This window comes from Suncus etruscus, chromosome 14 (assembly GCF_024139225.1).
Source record: "Suncus etruscus isolate mSunEtr1 chromosome 14, mSunEtr1.pri.cur, whole genome shotgun sequence".
NCBI lineage: Eukaryota > Metazoa > Chordata > Mammalia > Eulipotyphla > Soricidae > Suncus > Suncus etruscus.
This window is the reverse complement of record NC_064861.1, coordinates 81745606-81764325: the sequence shown is the minus strand read 5'-3', so window position 1 is coordinate 81764325 and position 18720 is coordinate 81745606. Positions and strand designations below refer to the sequence as shown.

Genomic DNA, 18720 nt, shown 5'->3' with positions numbered 1-18720 from the left:
TGGGTTTGATCCCTGGCATCCCATATGGTTCTCCCAGTCAGGAGCGATTTCTGAGCGCAGAGCCAGGAGTAACCCCTGAGCATCACTGGTATCGCCAAAAACAAACAAACAAAAATTTTTTTTAATTAAAAAAAAAAAAAAAGCTCTTCCTGTGCACACCTCTCTTGTGTTTATTTCTCGCTCACGGGTAGGAGTTGGGGCGCTGGGTTCCAGGGGCCCGGTGCAGAACGCAGTGTTGAGCATAGACCTCGGGCTTGGCGCTGGTGAAGCCGCAGTCCTCGCAGACGTGCAGCTTTTCCCTGCGCTCACGGTAGGCATAGCTGGCCGGCTGCCCGTGCACCTTGGCCAGATGCGCTTCTAGCGAGCAGCGTTGTGTAAATGCTTTTCCACAAGCTCCGCAGCGGAACGGCCGGATCCCTGTGCAGGCAGGGAGGGGACAGAGAGGACAGTGGTCCCCAATTCACTTTGCACTCCCAAGATTGTGCTTGCTCTCTTTCCTACTTCGAGCTTCTCATCCTTCTCTACCTAGAATCCACTGTATGCTATTTCCCAGCCCTTGCAGACTGGCCCAGATTCTTGCTGCATGGAGGTGCTCTGTACCCCATCCTTCCCATCAGCTGTTTCTTCCTTTGGAAGAGGGGAGACTATTGAATCCTGGATCCAGCCCTGTCTTCACTTTTTTTTTTTTTTTTGGGCCACACTCAGCAGCATTCAGGGGTTACTCCTGGCTCTGCACTCAGAAATCACTCTTGGCAGACTGTATGGATGCCGGGAATTGAACCTCAGTTGACTGCGTGCAAGGCAAACTCCCTTTCTTGGTGCTATTGCTTTGCCCCTCTGTCTTCGTTTTCCACTCCAGACTCCTGCCCTCTGCCCACTCACAGGGATCTGAATGAGTTCCAGGTTACTTAGTTGTCGTCGTCCCCCTCCTCCCCCCAAGCAGTAGAAGTTGTACAATCAGGCCCCTTCGGCCTGTTCTCACCAGTGTGAATCCTCATGTGACGCTTGAGGTCGAAGGCGTCATGGAAGCCTTTGCCACAGTAGCGGCACACGTGGCGGCGCACTGGGCTGTGGCACTTGAGATGGCGCGTCAGCATGCGCTGCAGTGGGAAGGCCTTGGGGCAGAGGGGGCAGCCAAGTGTCCTTGTGCCCCTGAGAGTGGCAGCCAGAGTACCCTGCGTGGGTTGTGGGGAGGCACAGGAGTTATGGGGAAGATGGGCCAGGCTATAGGTCTGTAGCCAGAATCAAGGGGGTCTAGTCACATCAGGAGCTTGTCCTTTGTGCATGCAAATGGCACCACAGGAGTCCCTGGCTCATCCCCATCACCCTTCCCCAGTCACCCTTACCTTGTGCTTATTTGATTCTGGAACATGGGGTGGCATGTCCATGTTTATGTGTGGCAGGAAACCAGTGCAACTCACCCAAGGCCCTTGAGTCTGAGGATGAAATTAACTGACATCCTCAGACAGAAAAACCAACTGCTGTTCCTAAAGTTCACAAAGTTCCAAGTTCAAAAGGGTCATCTGTATTTCTTCACATACCATCTGGCAACATGATTACTAGTTTTCTAATTAGATTGCCTATCCTTTTCACCCCCACCAAATACGGAGGGACAGAAAGGAGTTTTTGTTTTGCTCTTAATATCTGTCACCTAGAATGATTTTAGGTTCTCAAATTCTGGAATTGACTCCAACACATTCCTTCTTCCTGGCCAGGCACAGCCCAAGAACTCCAGCTGCCCCAATGCTGTCCACCCTCTCTACTGTATCTGACCCTGCAAAAGCAAATCATCCACCTGAGGGGCTCGAATCCTCTTCTGTCCTGACAGAGATCTCAGGAATTGAGGCTACCCCCAAAAAACCCAAGTGAGGCTTGGATAAGCACCGAGGTGCTTTTTTTTTTTTTTTTTTTTTTTTTTTTTTTTTTTTTTTTTATTACATTCAGGAGTAATTTCTGGCTCTGCATTCAAAACGCTCCTGGCAGGCTTGGGGGACCATATGGGATGCCAGGAATTGAACCCTGGTTCATCCCAGGTCAGTTGCATGCAAGGCAAACGCCCCACTGCTGTGCTATTTCTCCAAATCCCCTCAGCTCTTTTTTGTTTTGATTTTTGGGTCACACCCGGCAGTGCTCAGGGGCTACTCCTGGCTCTGCGCTCAGAAGTCGCTCCTGGCAGGCTCAAGGGAGCATATAGATTACCGGGATTTGAACCTTCGGCAGCCCTGGATCAGCTTCGTGCAAGGATCAGCTGCGTGTAAGGCACACACCCTACCGCTGTGCTATCTCTTAGGCACCTCCCTAGATCAATTTTGAGCAGGGCAAGATACCCCCTACAGAGACCACAGGTGCTGAAGGGCAGAGAGGGAGCATTGTGGTTCCAGGGCAGCTGAACAGGCACAGTGGGGAGCTAGAGTGGGTCATCTAACATACTCACCGCCACCCACGAGTCCCCCAGGCTGGACGACTGGTGTGCTGGAAGACCCCGGAGACTGTTGCAGTCTGAGGAGTGAAGGCAGATGCTGAGGTTCGGTCTCTTCCCCCGCCCCTTCCTTCCAGGCCCAGTAAGGGGCCCACCTGGGACATAGGCATCTCCCCGGAGCTGGTCAGGTAGGTGACCCCAGTCGGGGGGCTGCGGGCGCCGACTCCTGACCAAAAAGGCACGGGGCATCACCTCTTGAAGGCTCTGCGCAGGGCGCCTCTGGTTTTCAACTCAGGCTCTGGTGAGGATCCCAGGTGGGGAGGGCCCGAATATGGAGGCACCTCATTCTCTCTCCATGCAAATTCGGGGACTGCCTGGTGGAGGAGCTGGTGCCTGTGTCCCAGGGGGTCCCACTATTCCTCCTACTCTGTCAGTATTGAGGTGCTCTCCCTTCTCTAGGATCACACCAGTGCCAGGCCCCCCACAGGTGGCCCGAGGTAGGATCCTAGGAAACTGTGGGGTGAGAACAAGAACCAAACCCAGACCATAATGGAGGGAGGGGGTTTGTGTGCCCCTAATGTACCAGCCTGGGAGGTGCTCAGGTGTGTTTGCCAAGCAAATCAGCGCCCCAGACTCAGGACTCACCTTGCAGCTGCCAGCTCGGGTTATTCAAATCACAGCCTTGCAGGAGGGTCCGGGCCAGGATTGGCCCAGGGTGCCTGCAAAAGGGTGCCTTCAAAGGCCGGTTCAAGTTTACTTCTTTTTCTTTTTGGTTCACATTTGGGGGCACTCAGGGGTTACTCCTGGCTCTGCACTAAGAAATTGCTTCTGATTGGGGCCAGAGAGATAGCACAGCGGTAGGGTGTTTGTCTTGCATGTGGCCAACCCAGGACCAACGGTGATTCGAATCTCGGCATCCCAGCTGGTCCCCTGAGCCAGCCAGGAGCGATTTCTGAGCATACAACAGGCAGAAGTAGCCCCTGAATGCCGCTGGGTGTAAACCACCCCCCCAAAAAAAAAAAATCGCTCCTGGCAGGCTCAGGGGACCATATGAGATGCTGGGATTTGAACCACAGTCCGTCTTTGTGCAAGGCAAACGCCCTACTGCTGTGCTATCTCTCCACCTCTCGTTTACTTCCTTTTAAAACTCAAACTTGACAATTTGTTTTGGGGACACACCTGGTGGTGCTCAGTGGCAAAAAGTATTTGGTCAGGATTCAGACCTTCAGACCTGTGGAAGGCAAATGCCTTAACCTCTACCAATCTCTCTAGCTTGTGGTTTATTTTTTTATTTTGGCTTACATCTGGAGGTGCTCAGGGCTTACTCCTGGGTTTGCACTCGGGGATCACTCCTGATTGGGCTCATGGGACCATATGAGGTGCCCTGGACCAAAACTGGGTTAGCTGTGCAAAGTTAAGTACCTTACTGGATCCAGCCCACTTTTCTGGGTTTGTTCTAAATTATTTTACTTCATTTCAACACAATGACTTACAAAGTTACTCATAATACAGTTCTTTCTTTTTTTTTTTTTTTTTTTTTGGTTTTTGGGTCACATACGGTGAAGCTCGGGTTATTCCTGGCTATGCACACAGAAATCGCTCCTGGCTGGGGGACTATATGGGACGCCAGGGAATTAAACCACAGCGTCCTACAGCTTGTGCCATCACTCTGGCCCCAATACTTATTTCTGGCATTCCATGTTCCAACACCAATCCCACCACTAAAGCATAACATTTCCTGCACCATTTTCCCCACCCATCTCCAAGTTTGCCCCCTTGACAGGTATGAAGTAATTTATATTGCTTGTTACAGATAGCAATGGAATTATTGAAAAAAATTCATAAGAAAATTTGTGGAAATTGTTTTATCACACAGTAGAGTCATTAAATCATTGTCTAGGTTTACGAAGTTATTTTGTACTAGTTTGAGTATTCAGTGTTACTCGTTTCATTTGTTGTCTTTGGGTGGCTTCTGTGCTAACCTGACTTCTTTTTTTTTTTTTTTTTTTTGGTTTTTGGGCCACACCCAGTAACACTCAGGGGTTACTCCTGGCTATGTGCTCAGAAGTTGCTCCTGGCTCGGGGGACCATATGGGACACCGGGGGATCGAACCGCGGTCCGTCCAAGGCTAGCGCAGGCAAGGCAGGCACCTTACCTTTAGCGCCACCGCCCGGCCCCCGCTAACCTGACTTCTAATCTGGTATGTTCCTGCTGAAGAATCAGTAATGAGAAATTTGGAAGTGTTGTACAGCTGCATACATGACAATGGGCTTCAGAAATTCTGCAATCTGTGGAGCTGGGCTGATGAGCTGCTGGGGGACATGTTTGGCTGTCGGGGCTTCCAGAAGTATGGAGGGGCAAAGGGAAGCTGCTCACTCCCACTCCCAAGACCTCAGAGTTCTCAGCCCCAAACTCAGGAGATTTATTAGTCAAGTGTGGTTACTAGGTATTTCATCAGAGTTCAATGGAAATGCAGTGAGGTTGAGCCATTGCTATGGCTGCAGTTGTGGGGTGTGGATGTAGCTTCTAAGGCTTTGGCAGGGCAGATTCTTTGCCTGCCTTCCTTCCCACTTTGTCACCCCTCAAAGAGCTGCAAAGTTTTCATCAGTGAGATTGGCGTACCAATACATTTTTGCAGTTTGGCTTACGTCCCTTATGAGAATAAACTGAGTCTAATGAGCTGAAATGGCAGCGACCACGGGATGTCTATTTTTTTTTTTTAGTTGCTTAATAATAGCTTTCACAGCCATTGAAAGGTGGCTCCTGGTCAAAATGAATGTGGCTCTTTGCCTCTTACCATTATTTTATATACTGTGGCTTTTTGCCAAGTTTGGATTTTGTTCTGCTGCTTCTGAGGAAGGACCTCTGAGGAGAGATCTCTGAGCGTGGAATCCCGTCTCCCATCCTTCAGAAACAACTGCACGGGCCAGCAAGCAGGGGACCCGTGTGTCACATGTTGTGTCACATCTTGCCGTTAGCTCTTAGTGTGGAGGACACAGCACATCCTCACCATCACTGCAGGATTTTTACCTTCACTCAAAATGGCAAAATGCAATGTGTTTAAACATATTGTCAAAATTATATGCTTTTGTGTGAGGGTTTGTCTGTTTTGGCAGGTCACTGTGTGGTGTGGCTCTCTGACTCTCAGTTTGAAATCTTGGCTCTTTGTGTTGAACTTGTTTGCCACCCCTGGTGGAGGGTGTCCTATCATGGGCTCTCTCAGACCCCACTTTATTAGAGCCATCCTAGAGATGGTCCAAAGCTCACAGCGTTAGGCTACACAACTAGGCAGTTCATGTGTGCATGTGTGATGTGATATCAAGAATGGAAGCTGAGGGGTCGGAGTGGTGGCACAAGCAGTAGAGCATCTGCCTGCATCTGACCAATCCTTTCTGTACTGCTTCCCACTGCTGTGTCCTGGAAAGGGACAGCCATCACCTGTGCTTCCCTGCCCTCTAGTGGGGGACCCCACAATAGTGGTGTATCCCTTCAACCCTTCGCAAGGTTGCCTGGGCACCAGCTCCTATCAGAACTTGGGTCTATTTTATGCCTGTGCCCAGGACAGCGGGGGCACTGGGCTATCCTGCCTTTTCCTGCACAAGTGCTAAAATCAGCCCTGTGAGGGTTGACCCTCCACTAGCTGGCTTGTGAGGAAATGCTGGTCCTGCCAGGGCAGGAGAGCTGAGCTTGGGCAGCAGAGTGGCAGATGCTTTTGTGCCAAAAACCCAATCTTATTTGAGCAGCATGTACTGGCCAGGCAGAGCTGACTGTCCCCTCCAAATCCATCTGATTCCTGCTAGGACTGCCAAGGGGGAGGCATTGTGAAGGCTGGCACCTGCTGGCTCTGGGCTTTTGCTCCTTCAAATGAGGGGGTGCTGCACCTGTGAGAATAAGCTGAAGGGAGAGTCCTCCTTGCAGCCTGGGCCACATGTGGAGGTGAAGGCTGACCTCAAGAGTGAATTCTGGGCCAGAGGTAACAGCAGCTCCCTCAGCAGTCCTGGCACCTGGACACAAGACTTCCTCCAGGGCTCTTAGCTATAACCAGGCCAAGCAGGAGAGGGAGTGTGGCATATAGGGGCAGATGGGGAGTCTGGACAGATGCACCCCACCTTAGAGTTGTACCTCCTGCCCCCTCCCCCCCTTCGCCCAGGACACAAAGAGAGGGCCTTGAGGAAGAAAAGTCTGCCAACATTGAGATCAGGGATTTTGCTTGGCAACGGAATGTGCTGTAAATGTTCCACAAACTTCATCATCATGAGCCTATTCCCTTGGCCCCTCCTGATACCACTGGACGTTCAGTCAGTCCCCCACTGGGCCACTGCACTGGCGACTTCTGAAGTGTCCCAGGGCCTGTGACCTCTCAAGTCTCAGCTCCAGGCTCAGGTATCACCCAAGAATGGCCCTGGCCTGCAGTGCCTCCCTCCCCTCAGTGGGATTCTCCACTGTTGCAGCTGGTGCGCAGCATAGCCAATGGTCATCATGGAGGTGGCAGGCTCCAGTGCTCACAGGGTTGCCCTGCCACCAGGCAAGCCTTGAGGGCCATGTGACCCACACTGAGTGGAGGAGGGGAGCTGGCGCTTACAGTGGAGAATCCCTAAACTCCTTCCCTCTCTGATTCAGCTAGTGTTTTTTTTGAGGGGTGGAGGGACCACATTTGACTATGTTCAGGGTTCATTCCTGGTGGGACTTGGGACACCATATTCAGTGCCAAGGATCTAACCCAGGTCAAACCTGTGCAAGTGAAATCTCCCCATCTGTGCTTCCTTCAGTCCTTTTTTTTTTTTTTTTTTTTTTTTGGTTTTTGGGCCACACCCGGCAGTGCTCAGGGGTTACTCCTGGCTGTCTGCTCAGAAATAGCTCCTGGCAGGCACGGGGGACCATATGGGACACGGAGATTTGAACCAACTACCTTTGGTCCTGGATTGGCTGCTTGCAAGGCAAATACCGCTGTACTATCTCTCCGGGCCCTCCTTCAGTCCTTTCTTTTGCATTACAAGCGTGAGCTCCTGGGCTGGAGCAGCAGCACCAGTCGGCATGCAAACAGCCTGGGTTCCATCTTGGCATTGTACTGACCACTGCCAGGCTGGGCATACAAATGGGAAAGTACCAAGCACTGCCTAACACTGCTCTAACATTGAAAATAAAGTTTGCTTCCCTTTACCCACAGACAAAAGTGATCTTTTTTTTTTTGGTTTTTGGGTTACACCTGGCAGCTCAGGGGTTACTCCTGGCTCCACGCTCAGAAATCGCTCCTGGCAGGCTCAGGGGACCATATGGATGCCGGGATTCGAACCAATTACTTGCTGCATGAAAGGCAAACACCTTATCTCCATGCTATCTCTCCAGTCCCAAAAGTGAGCTAGCTTCTTTTTTTTTTTTTTTGTGGTTTTTGGGCCACACCCGGCAGTGCTCAGGGGTTACTCCTGGCTCCATGCTCAGAAATTGCTCCTGGCAGGCATGGGGGACCATATGGGACGCTGGGATTTGAACCGATGACCTTTTGCATGAAAGGCAAACGCCTTACCTCCATGCTATCTCTCCAGCCCCGTGAGCTAGCTTCTTAACATGAATGACCAAGCTGCCTAAGACCACAGGGTAAGAAGTTGGACACCCCAGTGAATTAACTAGGAAGAAGTGCCAGGGCATGCTGGATTGTTGACTAGAAGCTGTCGTCTCTCCTGTGTCCCTGTTGCAGAGGGGAACAAAGGGACCTGAAACCAGAGGTAGGGCAGTGTGTGAGTCTGTGGTGATTGGCACATGCCACCAAGCAGGCCAGTAAATGGCAGGAAGGACAGGTCCCACTGTAGGTGAAGCTGTGCCCAACTGTTTAGGTCACTCCCCATATTTGTTTTGGGTCATACTCAGCAGTCTTGGGGCTTACTCCTGCTTCTGTGCTCAGGGGTCCTTCCTGGTGGTGCTTGGGGAACATATGGGGTGCTGGGGATCCAATCTGGGTCAGCATGTGCAAGACAAATGCCCAACTTGCTTTATACTAGCTCATGTCATCCCTTCATCCCTGCAGTAACAACACTGTGGCTCTGCTTCTCGGGAACATGGGTTCCCTGCATCCATCCCAAGGGCGTTGTGCACCAGCACCAGGCTGTTCTCTAAGCTGTCTGTTTATTTGTTTGAAGCTCTGCCTTCTTTCAGTCCCTCCGTGCCTTCCTGCACACTGCCTGAACCAGCAGCTCCGAGTAGTGTTCCAGGAGGGCATGTAAGTCTGGGCTGGCCAGGGGGCACAACAGGGGTAGGGATGGGGAGCCCCTGTTGATTGGGACCTGGTCTAGGGTCCTGTTAGTCTTCATCAGTCCATCGTAGGTCTCTAACTGGCTGTGGATCCATCGGAAGGTGGACATCAGCTCAGTGCATGCCTGCTGCTGCTCAGCGGTGCAGTCCTGGTCCCTTGGGGCCACCTGTGGGGGGCCAGATGTGAGAGGCAGCCCCAGGTAGCCCACCTATCTCCTCCCCACTCCTGTGCCGGGGCAGAGCTTACCCGGTGGTAGAGTGTCAGTGCTTCCCGGAAGGCCGTCTGCAGCCTGTGCACTACGTTCCCCACACTGCTCAGCTCCGAGGGACTGGGGGGCTCCCTGCAGTGTCCAGGGCTGGTAGGGATCATTCCGAGTGAACCTGGAGCAGGGTGGGGGGAAATTAGAAGACCCACATTCTAACCTGTCTGCAACCATGGCCTGAAACATCTGCTGTCCTGCACCCTCCCATATTCATTCTCATTCATTCTCATTTTCTCATTCATTCTCATTCTCTCTCTCTCTCTCTCTCTCTCTCTCTCTCTCTCTCTCTCTCTCTCTCTCTCCTCTCTCTCTCTCTCTCTCTCTCTCTCTCTCTCCTCTCTCTCTCTCCTCTCTCTCTCTCTCTCCTCTCTCCCCTCTCTCTCCCCCCTCCCTCTCCTCTCTCCTCCTCTCCCTCTCCTTCTCTCCCTCCCTCCCTCCCTCCTTCTCTCTGTTTTTTCTTGGGGGTCACACCCGGCAGTGCTCGGGTTATTCCTGGCTCTATGCTCAGAAATCGCCTTGGCAGGCACAGGGGACCATACGGGATGCTGGGATTCGAACCACCGTCCTTCTGCATGAAAGACAAACGCCTTACCTCCATGATGTCTCTACAGCCCTCCCATTCTCTTTTTACATCTCTGCTCAAAGGCTACCTTTTCCCCGACACCCTTTCTCAGCATTCTGTTCATGGTATTTCTGTTCTGGGGGCCTTACCTGGCAGAGCTCAGGGCTTACTCCTGGTAATGTGCTCAAGGGACCACATGTAGGTTCTTTTTGGATCACGCCTGGCAGTGGTGCTCAGGGGTTACTCCCAGGGGCTTGGGGGACCATATGGGATGCCAGGATTCAAACCTCCATCTGTCCTGGATTGGCTGCATGCAAGGCACATGCTCTACCGATGTGCTATCTCTCCAGTCCCAACGGACCACATGTAGTGCTGGGGATTGAGCGTGGGTCAGTCAAGTGCAAGGGAAGGGCTGAACTCTGGCGCCTATCGTTTTGTTTTCAGCTGATCTGAGCCCATTGGCTGAGGAATGAGTTCTCATGCTGTCTAAAGCAGCCTGCAATCCCCACTTCTCATGTCTGTAAACCCCGTCCTCCCCTTCTTCTTGTGAGTGCTGCTGTGCATATCACACTGGAGCTGCCCATGTGGGAGTCATCTCTCACTACCCCCTTACACCTACACCACCACTTTCTCTTTCTTCTCTCCAGAGCACAGACCAGTTACTGAGACACTCCACAGTTTCCTGGCAGCCCCCCCATCCTGCCCACTCATGGTGGGAACTCTCTGGCCTTTGTTTATCACCAGGCCCCAAGGAATTGGGACAGCCCAGAGCACAGAAAGTGCTCACAGGGACTGGAGAGATACCATGGAGGTAGGGTGTTTGCCTTGCATGCAGAAGGATGATCGTTCGAAATCCGGCATCCCATATGGTCCTCACGCCTGCCAGGAGCCATTTCTGAACGTAGAGCCAGGAGTAACACCTGAGCGCTGCTGGGTGTGACCCAAAAACAAAAATAAAACAAACAAAAAAAGTGCTCACAAATGCTAAAGTGGATGAGTGAGGAAATGACAAGGCCGCTGTGGAAGGCCAATGCCTATGTTTTGGAGCACTCTTGTGGGGTCACAAGGTGGGCTCAGAGGCCCCAGCCTCATCCCAGGGGTGGTACTCACCAGGGGTGGGCTCCAGGGAGGGAGAGCTTCTTGGGGCTCCAGGTCTGGCCTCTGAATGCAAGGTGGTGCTGGGGCAGACGGGGGAATTGAGGGGTTCAGGTACCAGGAGCCTTGAGAAAATAGGAGAGTTGGGGGTTCTTCCATCCATGGAGCTGCTGGCTGAGAAATGGGCTGCAGTGTCTGTGATATTGGGCTGTGTGTCCACAGGCTGTGAGGTCCAGGTACACGTGGGGCGTGGCTCCAGGGGAGGAGAGGGCAGCAATAGTCTGTCACAGATGCTTGGCAGGGTCAGTTTCAGGCTGGCACGAGCCTCGTGGTTGCCCCGCCGAGGCAGCTCTGGACCATCACTATCTGAGTCAGGGGCTACTGTGGCAGGGGGCTGGTACTCCTGGCTGTGAGGGAGCAGTTCTTCCAAGGATGAAGGACCCTGGGGGGCCAACTCAGGGAGCACAGGGGCCTCTCTGTCCTCTGGGGATGTGCTGTGTGACATCTTGACACAGAAGCTGGCAGTGGCCTCCATGGAAGAACAGGTGGAAGGGGTATGGATAGTCCGGGCCACACTGCAAGCAGGAACGGCTGCGGGTAACAGAGGCTTCCTCTCTATGGACAGCACTGAGGAGAGGACGTCGCTGCTGTCAGGGCTGTTGTAGCTGGTACCTGTTTGCAGGGGCTCAGCTCTGGGATGGCTCCTGCTGTGGGCTGTGGGTGTGGCATCTGGGGACTCCAAAAGATGGAGAGGCAGCCTTCTCGGAAAGATGTGGGAGAACCTATGGGGAGGAAGCAGGGATAGGCGCATCTTCTTAGGGTGCCTGGGAGACCCAGAGCTGGAAGGGAGAGGTGACACCGCTTCCTAGCACCTACGTGGATGTCTTCTGGAGGCGAGAGAGAAACTGGGCAGATATGCTCAGGCGGGGGTTGAAGAAGTCCTCGTCACAGTGCTCATCTCGCAGTGATCCATGGAAGGACTCTGGGAAAGACGCCAGGGTGCTTCAGAAACCCTCCCGTCACGCCCAAGACAAAACCCATATTAGTAGAGCAGGGAAAGAAAAGAGAAAATGGGGCTCAGTTAAGAAAAACCTGTGTCCCTAGCCCAGCCAGGCTCCGGGCAGCCCTACCCTGGGGGAGGGTGTCAGTGAGCGTCTCGAAGTGGTTTCGGAGGAACTTCTCCTGCTCCGGCGTCTGGGGCAGGGAGCTGCTGGCCAGGCCTGGCACCTCGGGCCGGGCGGGCTCTTCTGTGGTACCTGGGCAGACGGGGAGGGCACAGGGCAAGGTGGAGGTGGGCGGGAGAAGCATCAACACATGAGTCATGGCACCACCCTGAGAGAGACGCGGGACTCGCCTGTCACACGCCCACTGCCACCTGCGAGAAGACAGGGCCACTCCCCGTCCTTGGAGAGGGACACCGCAGCCCAATGGGTGCCAAGAGCAGGGTTCCTGAGTGGCTGCCGGTGCTTCTGTGTCCAGGAGTCACAGCTAAGCCATGGGCTGCATGTCCCACTTACCTGGGGTGGAAGTCACTGTGGTGTGAAACTGAGCGTCCGGTTCCACCAGTGGGGGGGACAAATGAAGGCTAGTGGAGCTACTTCCTAAGTTACTCTCCAGCTCGATCTCTGACTCCCCTGAATCTGAAGGAAGAGAATTGAAAGTCAAAAGGGCCCAAAGCTGGGCATTATTGGGCAAGTCAGGTCAGGAGATGATTTCTCTCTTTTGTTTTGGTTTCTGGGTCACACTCGGCAGCGCTCAGGGGTTCCTCCTGGCTCTACACTCAGAAATCGCTTCTGGTAGGCTCGAGGGATCGGACCATACGGGATGCCAGGATTTGAACCACCGTCCTTCTGCATGTAAGGCAAAACGCCCACCTCCAGGAGATGATTTATTTGGGTTCTAGTTTACCCCTCAGAATGAGGGCTATAATACCCCTTTTAACTTTGCAGACCACAGTCCTTTATAGTTGTAGGGCCATGACCAATGGTGCTGGGGGGCATGTGGTGCAGGCCCAGGCTCTTCTCTGTCCTCTGCTCTGTGAAATCCAGCCCTGACCCATCAAGGTTACACAGAGGACATGCCAGATTCTGAGCTTGGTGAAGAATGTCTGAGAGTCAAGGTTCCCATCACTGTGGCGGGCCTGGCACCAGCCCTCACTCACCCTCATGCAGGCTCTGGTCCTTGAAGTTCACAGAGGAGGCCCTGAGGTATGAGTCGTCTCGCAGGTCTCGGGGTTTCCCTTCTGCCTCCTTGTGGCACTCACTGCAGTGCCAGTGGGGTGGAGCAAGGGAAAGACAGACCAGTCAAGGGGGCCCCCGGCCCCTGGGGAGCACTGCTCCTTACCTCTCCCAATCTGGAAAGAAGAGTGAGAGCAGTTCTTCCAGTTCTTCCTCCAACCAAGTAAGGGCACTCACCTGCCTGCTGCTGAAACTGTCACCTCCTTTGGGAAACTGATGTCACTGGCCTCAGACAACTCCTTTTGGGGCGGGAAGGAGGTGCATCTGTGGCCTCCTTCCTGGGGGCTCTCGAACTGCGGGGTAGGGAGTGGGGAACACATTTATTCAAGGATAGTTACGGAACATGAAGCCCACTCATGGGGAATAGAATGGCTGAGAGGGTAATGGCGCCTGAGCGTTCTTGCTGCCCGATCCAAAACACCAGCTTGCTTTGGTGGGAGGCTGACCAAGACAGGCATGAGGGGCTCCAGGCAGTACTTGAACCTCAGCGGTGGGTACACAGAGAATAACTCATCAGGCTACACACTCAAGGCAGAAAACAATGACAAGTAAAAAAGAAAACTTATAAAACAGAATTAAAGGGGCCGGGAAGGTGATGCTAGAGGTAAGGTGTCTGCCTTGCAAGCACTAGCGTAGGACGAACCGTGGTTTGATCCCCAGGCGTCCCATATGGTCCCCCCAAGCCAGGAGCGACTTCTGAGTGCGTAGCCAGGAGTAACACCTGAGCATCAAACGGGTGTAGCCCAAAAACCAAAAACCAAAAAACCAAAAAAACCAAAAAAAACCCCCACAGAATTAAAAAAACAAAACTGCTTGGAAAACAATAGGATATAAGCTAAGGTAGCTGGCAGTAGGTTCCAGTCAGGCCCCTGAGGACTCTCCCAACAGGGGCTCTCTCCACATGCCCAGACATGGGGCCTGACAACTTTGGTGGCAGGGCCCACCAAGTGATTGGGGAACCCAGGCCTCCGAATGCAAAGCATGTGTTCCAATACTTGAACAATCTTCCTGTCCCCCTCCCTCAGACTTCTTTTTTGGTTTATTTGATTTTGGGACCACATCCAGTAGTGCTCAGGGCTTACTCCTAGCTCTGTTTTCAGGGATCTCTCTTGGAAAGGCTTGGGGACCATAGGGAATGCTGGGGGATCAAACCAGGGTCAGCTACTACAAGACAAGCACCTCACTTTGCTGTATGGTACATCTTATCTCCAGCCTCCCACAGGCTTTTGTTGGATTGGTTTTGGGGGGTTACACCTGGAGGTACTCAGGCTACTACTGGATCTATATTTGGGACACTGTATGTTACAGGGGATCTAACCAGGGTCTTTGCATTCAAAGTACACACTTGGGTGCTGAGTTATCTCTCTAGTTCTGAGAGCTTTATTAATGATAATTAAAAGAAGATCTCTTTTGGGCCCAGAGGCCTAGTTCAGCCAGTTTGGCATTTGCCTTCCAAATGGCCTAATGGATTTAAGCTCCATCATTCTATGTAGTTCCCCCAAACCTGACAAGAGTGATCGCTGAGCGCAGTCAGAAGTAACCCCGAGTACCACCAACACAAACAATATAAAACCTAGAGTGATACAGCATGTGGCCAATGCAGTTCAATCCCCGGCATCCCTTATCGTCCCTGATCCCTACCAGGAATGATCTAATAGCAGGATCAGGAGTAAACCCTGAGTACTGCTGGGTACAGCCCTAAAACAAAACAGAACCAAACAAAATTCTACTGCCCAGAAATAGAAAGTCTAAAAACCCCAAACTCATATCCTTCCCTTGAAACACAGCGCTCAGGTATTATTTCTGGATGTGCGTACAGAAATTGCTCCCGGCAGGCTCGGGGGACCATATGGAGTGCCGGGGATTGAACTTGGGTCTGTCCTGGGTGATCTGCATGCAAGGCTAATGCCCTACCGCTGTGCTACTGCTCTGGCCCTATTAAAACAATTTTTTTTCTTTTGGTTTTTGGCGCCCAAAAACCCCAGAGGTGCTCAGGGGTTACTCCTGGCTCTGTGCTCAGAAATCACTCTTGGCAGACATGGGGGACCATATGAAATGCTGGGATTTGAACCACCATCTGTCCTGAATCGGCGGCATACAAGGTAAATGCTTTACCACTGTGCTATCTCTTTTGCCACCCCTAATAAAGATTTTTAAATCTTTTTTTTCCCTTAGAGCAGTAGGCTGGCAAGTGGGTAGTACCTACCTCACACAGGAGGCCTGCCAGGTTCTTGGGCTCCACTGTGTCCAGAATGGAGTCGTCAAGGTTCTCGGGCTTCATGGGGGTAAAGTAGCAGTCCAGGTCCTGGGCATCCAGGATGGTCTTAAGGGGCTTCTGGTCAGCACGCTCTGCCCAGCGGCCATGTGGCTGGTAACTTCGCTTCGTGCGGAAGACAGAGACATCTCCCACTTCGTCATCATCTCCTAGCTGAGGGTGACAGAGCAGTCAGGCAGCTTGGCAAGAGCTCACTGGCTCCCACAGGGGCTTAGAATACTGCCCAGACCTCACCCCACTGCTCGGCTTGAAATGGCATTTCTGAAACTGCTTCCAGAGAGACCCATCTACTGGCACCTTTCTCCTCCACCTGAGACCTGCCCATACCGAGTGTGTAGACATGATGCTCAGCTCACATGTCATAGCTGTGATGCTGGAAATCATTCCTGTTCCCTTAAATTTTATCACAAAGCACTACTCATCCCTGCTCTGTGCTTGGGGCTCACTCCAGGTAGTACTCAGGGGACCAATTTGGGTACTGAAGATCCCGCCTGCTGTCTTGATTGCTCTGGCTGGGAATAACTCTCTGACCTTTCCTCCCAAATTGCTCATCCCAGTTCAGGGGGCAAAGGGTGAGCTCCACACATGCAGAAGGCCCATGTTCAAATCCTGATAAGACAAGGTGCTCCCTCCTCAAGGAGTATCTGGAGGGACCTCCAATAACAGGAGGGCTGGAGACAGGTCAGTGCATGTAGCTGGCCTGGGTTTAATCCCTAGCACCCTAGTCCTCCAAACCAGCCATCAGTAAATCCTAAATGCAAAACTAAGAGTAACCCGAGTACCACTGAGTATGGCCCAAATTCCTCCCACCACTCACAAAAACAACCAACCAAAATCAAAAGTAAAATAGAATTAGTGTACTTCGCTGAGCACTGCCAAGTATGGCCCCAAATCCCAAACCAACCCACACCCACTCTTCAACAACCTCAATTCTTTCTTTCTTTTTGATTTTTGGGCCACACCCAGTGGCCTTCAAGGGATACTCTTGGCTGTGTGCTCAGAAATTGCTCCTGGCTTGGGGGATCATATGGGATGCCAGGGGATTGAATTGAGGTCCATCCTAGGTTAGCACTTGCAATGCAAACACCCTATGGCTTGCGTCACCACTCTGCCCCCTCAATTCTTTCTTTCTTTTTTTTTTTTTTTTGGTTTTTGGGCCACACCCGGCAGTGCTCAGGGGTTACTCCTGGCTGTCTGCTCAGAAATAGCTCCTGGCAGGCACGGGGGACCATATGGGACACTGGGATTCGAACCAACCACCTTTGGTCCTGGATCGGCTGCTTGCAAGGCAAACACCGCTGTGCTATCTCTCCGGGCCCTCAACTCTTTCTTTTTATTTATTTTTTGGGGGATACCCTTAGATGCTCAGGGCTTCCTCCTGGCTCTGCACTCAGGAATCACTCCTGGCGGTGCTCAGGGGACTATATGGAGTGCTGGGGATGGAACCTGGACTGGATGCGTGCAACGCAAGCGCCCTCTCTGTTGTACCCTCTCTGTTGTACTATCTCCGACCCCAACCACCTCAGTTCTTTCCACTTGGGGTCACCCTTCATTCCGCTCTTCGTCCATCCCGCACAGTCCACCCTGTGGTCCAGCCCCTGCTGTCACTCTGCCATCCAAAAGCATCCACAGCCACCTTTCTTCAGGGCCCACCCAAGTCCTGCCCAGACAGGGACTCCACTCTCAACGGCCCAGCTGGGTGACCAGAGGCAGTTCCTTCTCTGTAGAACTCAGTTTCCCCATTGTGAAATGGGGAAAGCCACAGCTCTATAATTTCACGAGACTGAAAGATGACAATCAGGTAAAAAGAAGGAAGAGAGTGAAGAGAGTCAGGCTGTGCAGACTGGCTGAGTGAGGTTCCCTCCATTGACAGGAACCACGAAGGGCTGCTCGTGGGGCCTGAGAACATGGTCTGCAGAGAGGAGTAGGCACCAGATACTCCCAGAGCTACCATGTTTCTCTTAAGACAAACTTCTCAAGCTAGGGCTAAGGACTCTGCTGCCAGCTTCTAACACCTCCTCCAAGCCCCTCTCCCAAAGAAACTCAACCTTCCCAAGTTCAGCCAACTGGATCATCACCTTGGTCCCTCTCTTGCACAAACATCTGCTATCTGGCCCCACCTTCCAAATGCATCAAGAATCTGATCACTTCCTCCCTGGCATAGCTCTAGCCATCCTCAGGGAGGGGTCCTTGGCTGAACCTCACTGTGCTGTGTGTGGGGAGGATGTGAAACAAGGTAATACTCTGGCTTTAGGCCCTTGTCCCTGTACACTGCGTCATATTCACACCTACTCCTGGGGTTTCTTCCAACAACCCTGGTACCCTCTGTGCCTTCCACCTAGTCTGCCTGAAACATTCTTTCCCAGTACCTGTATTTCCTACTTGCTTCATCTCTGCTCAAAAATAGGCTTCTCAGTACCACTCTTCTTTTTACTCGAAAATGGCTGCCCCTTCTCCCTTATTTTTCTTATCCATAGTACCAGCTCTCACATTTGATATGTCTAGTTGCTGACTGGCTGGTGCCCACACCCACACTAAAGATGAGCCCATGAAGTCAGAGGCTTTGGTCACCTCACTGTATCTAATGGCTAGGCAGGGCAGGGCAAGTCCGTGCTGTGTTTGTATGAAGGACTGAACAGAGACAGGAAAGATGATGGGAGCCATCCAGGGAGGGAAGTGAGGTGAGGAAGGAAGGGTACCCAGAACAAAGATCATGAAGGAAGGCGCCCCTACTCTGAGGGCCCCTTGGGGTTCTCTGGCAGACTCACCAGCCGCTTGGCCCAGAGTGGCAACTTGCCATTGGTCAGCAGGCACTGAGGATCTGGAGAGAGAGACAGAACTCTTGAACTACCCAACAGACAAAAAGGTAACATGCCTGAGCATCCCAAGCGGCAATACAGGCAATATATGGCAGCCCTATAATTAGTGGGCAGTGGTGGACTACACAACAGGACAGGACATTTCTTGCAGAAATGGAAAAACAAGGTGTGGTTGGCCCAAGTATAGGACACTATCAGTGGTGCTGTGGTAGGTTCTGGGGCACCAGCCTTGGCTTTTACCCACCAACCTCAGGCTGTTAAACTATCGTGAGAGAAGAGACAGAACAGCGTGTGGGAGAGAGCATCATTTAGGGATGCAAATATACTCCTCCAAATACAAGGCTACATGTCAATACAGAGGAAAAGACCTATAGAACTTCCTGCCCAACTGAAACCAAGGACAAAGAAGTAGACGAGGAAAGCAACAGAACGAGCTCTCTCCTGCTGAGCTGAATTCACAGCTTTGTCCATCATTCAGAGTTTACTGGCTGGGTGTGACCCCCTCCCCCCAAGACAAAAACAAACAAGAAAATGTGTAAGTGGGCCTGGCTTTTAGGGTCACTGAGCTGCTGCTCTCCCTTTTGCATGAACAACATAATCTATTCTGCTCTGGTTCTAGGTTGTGGTTCTGTATACCCCCCTTCAGGATATCCTTGAAGGGCCCAGGGGATTCAGTGAAGCAGACTAAGCCTTAGAGATAACCAGAGGCAGCCAAATCTGTCTGTCTCAGTGACAAGCCTGAGGTATACCAGGCATCTGAGTCTCAACCCTCAGTACTTTGCTATCCTGCTAGAGCAGAGAGA

General features: G+C 52.2%; 2 protein-coding genes across 2 annotated transcripts in view; both read right to left on the bottom strand.

Moving 5' to 3' along the window:
• Nucleotides 1-181: 181 nt before the first annotated feature.
• On the bottom strand, nt 182-2668 carry OVOL3 (ovo like zinc finger 3). The gene is made up of 4 exons (XM_049787465.1): nt 2575-2668; nt 2437-2499; nt 983-1189; nt 182-417 (listed from the first exon to the last, which is right to left on the bottom strand). The coding sequence occupies exons 1-4, from the start codon at nt 2666-2668 to the stop codon at nt 182-184; spliced, it is 600 nt and encodes a 199-aa protein (XP_049643422.1).
• A 5898-nt stretch (nt 2669-8566) lies between these two features.
• The window catches only part of WDR62 (WD repeat domain 62), a 50928-nt gene continuing 40774 nt past the window's right edge, over nt 8567-18720 (bottom strand). Inside the window, exons 21-30 of the mRNA XM_049787464.1 lie at nt 17867-17919; nt 15030-15251; nt 13001-13116; nt 12748-12848; nt 12104-12226; nt 11717-11842; nt 11463-11568; nt 10602-11368; nt 8914-9047; nt 8567-8833 (exon numbers count right to left, since the gene is read on the bottom strand). Of these exons, the coding sequence (XP_049643421.1) occupies nt 8567-8833; nt 8914-9047; nt 10602-11368; nt 11463-11568; nt 11717-11842; nt 12104-12226; nt 12748-12848; nt 13001-13116; nt 15030-15251; nt 17867-17919 (2015 nt within the window). The remainder of the gene's footprint in view (nt 8834-8913; nt 9048-10601; nt 11369-11462; nt 11569-11716; nt 11843-12103; nt 12227-12747; nt 12849-13000; nt 13117-15029; nt 15252-17866; nt 17920-18720) is intronic.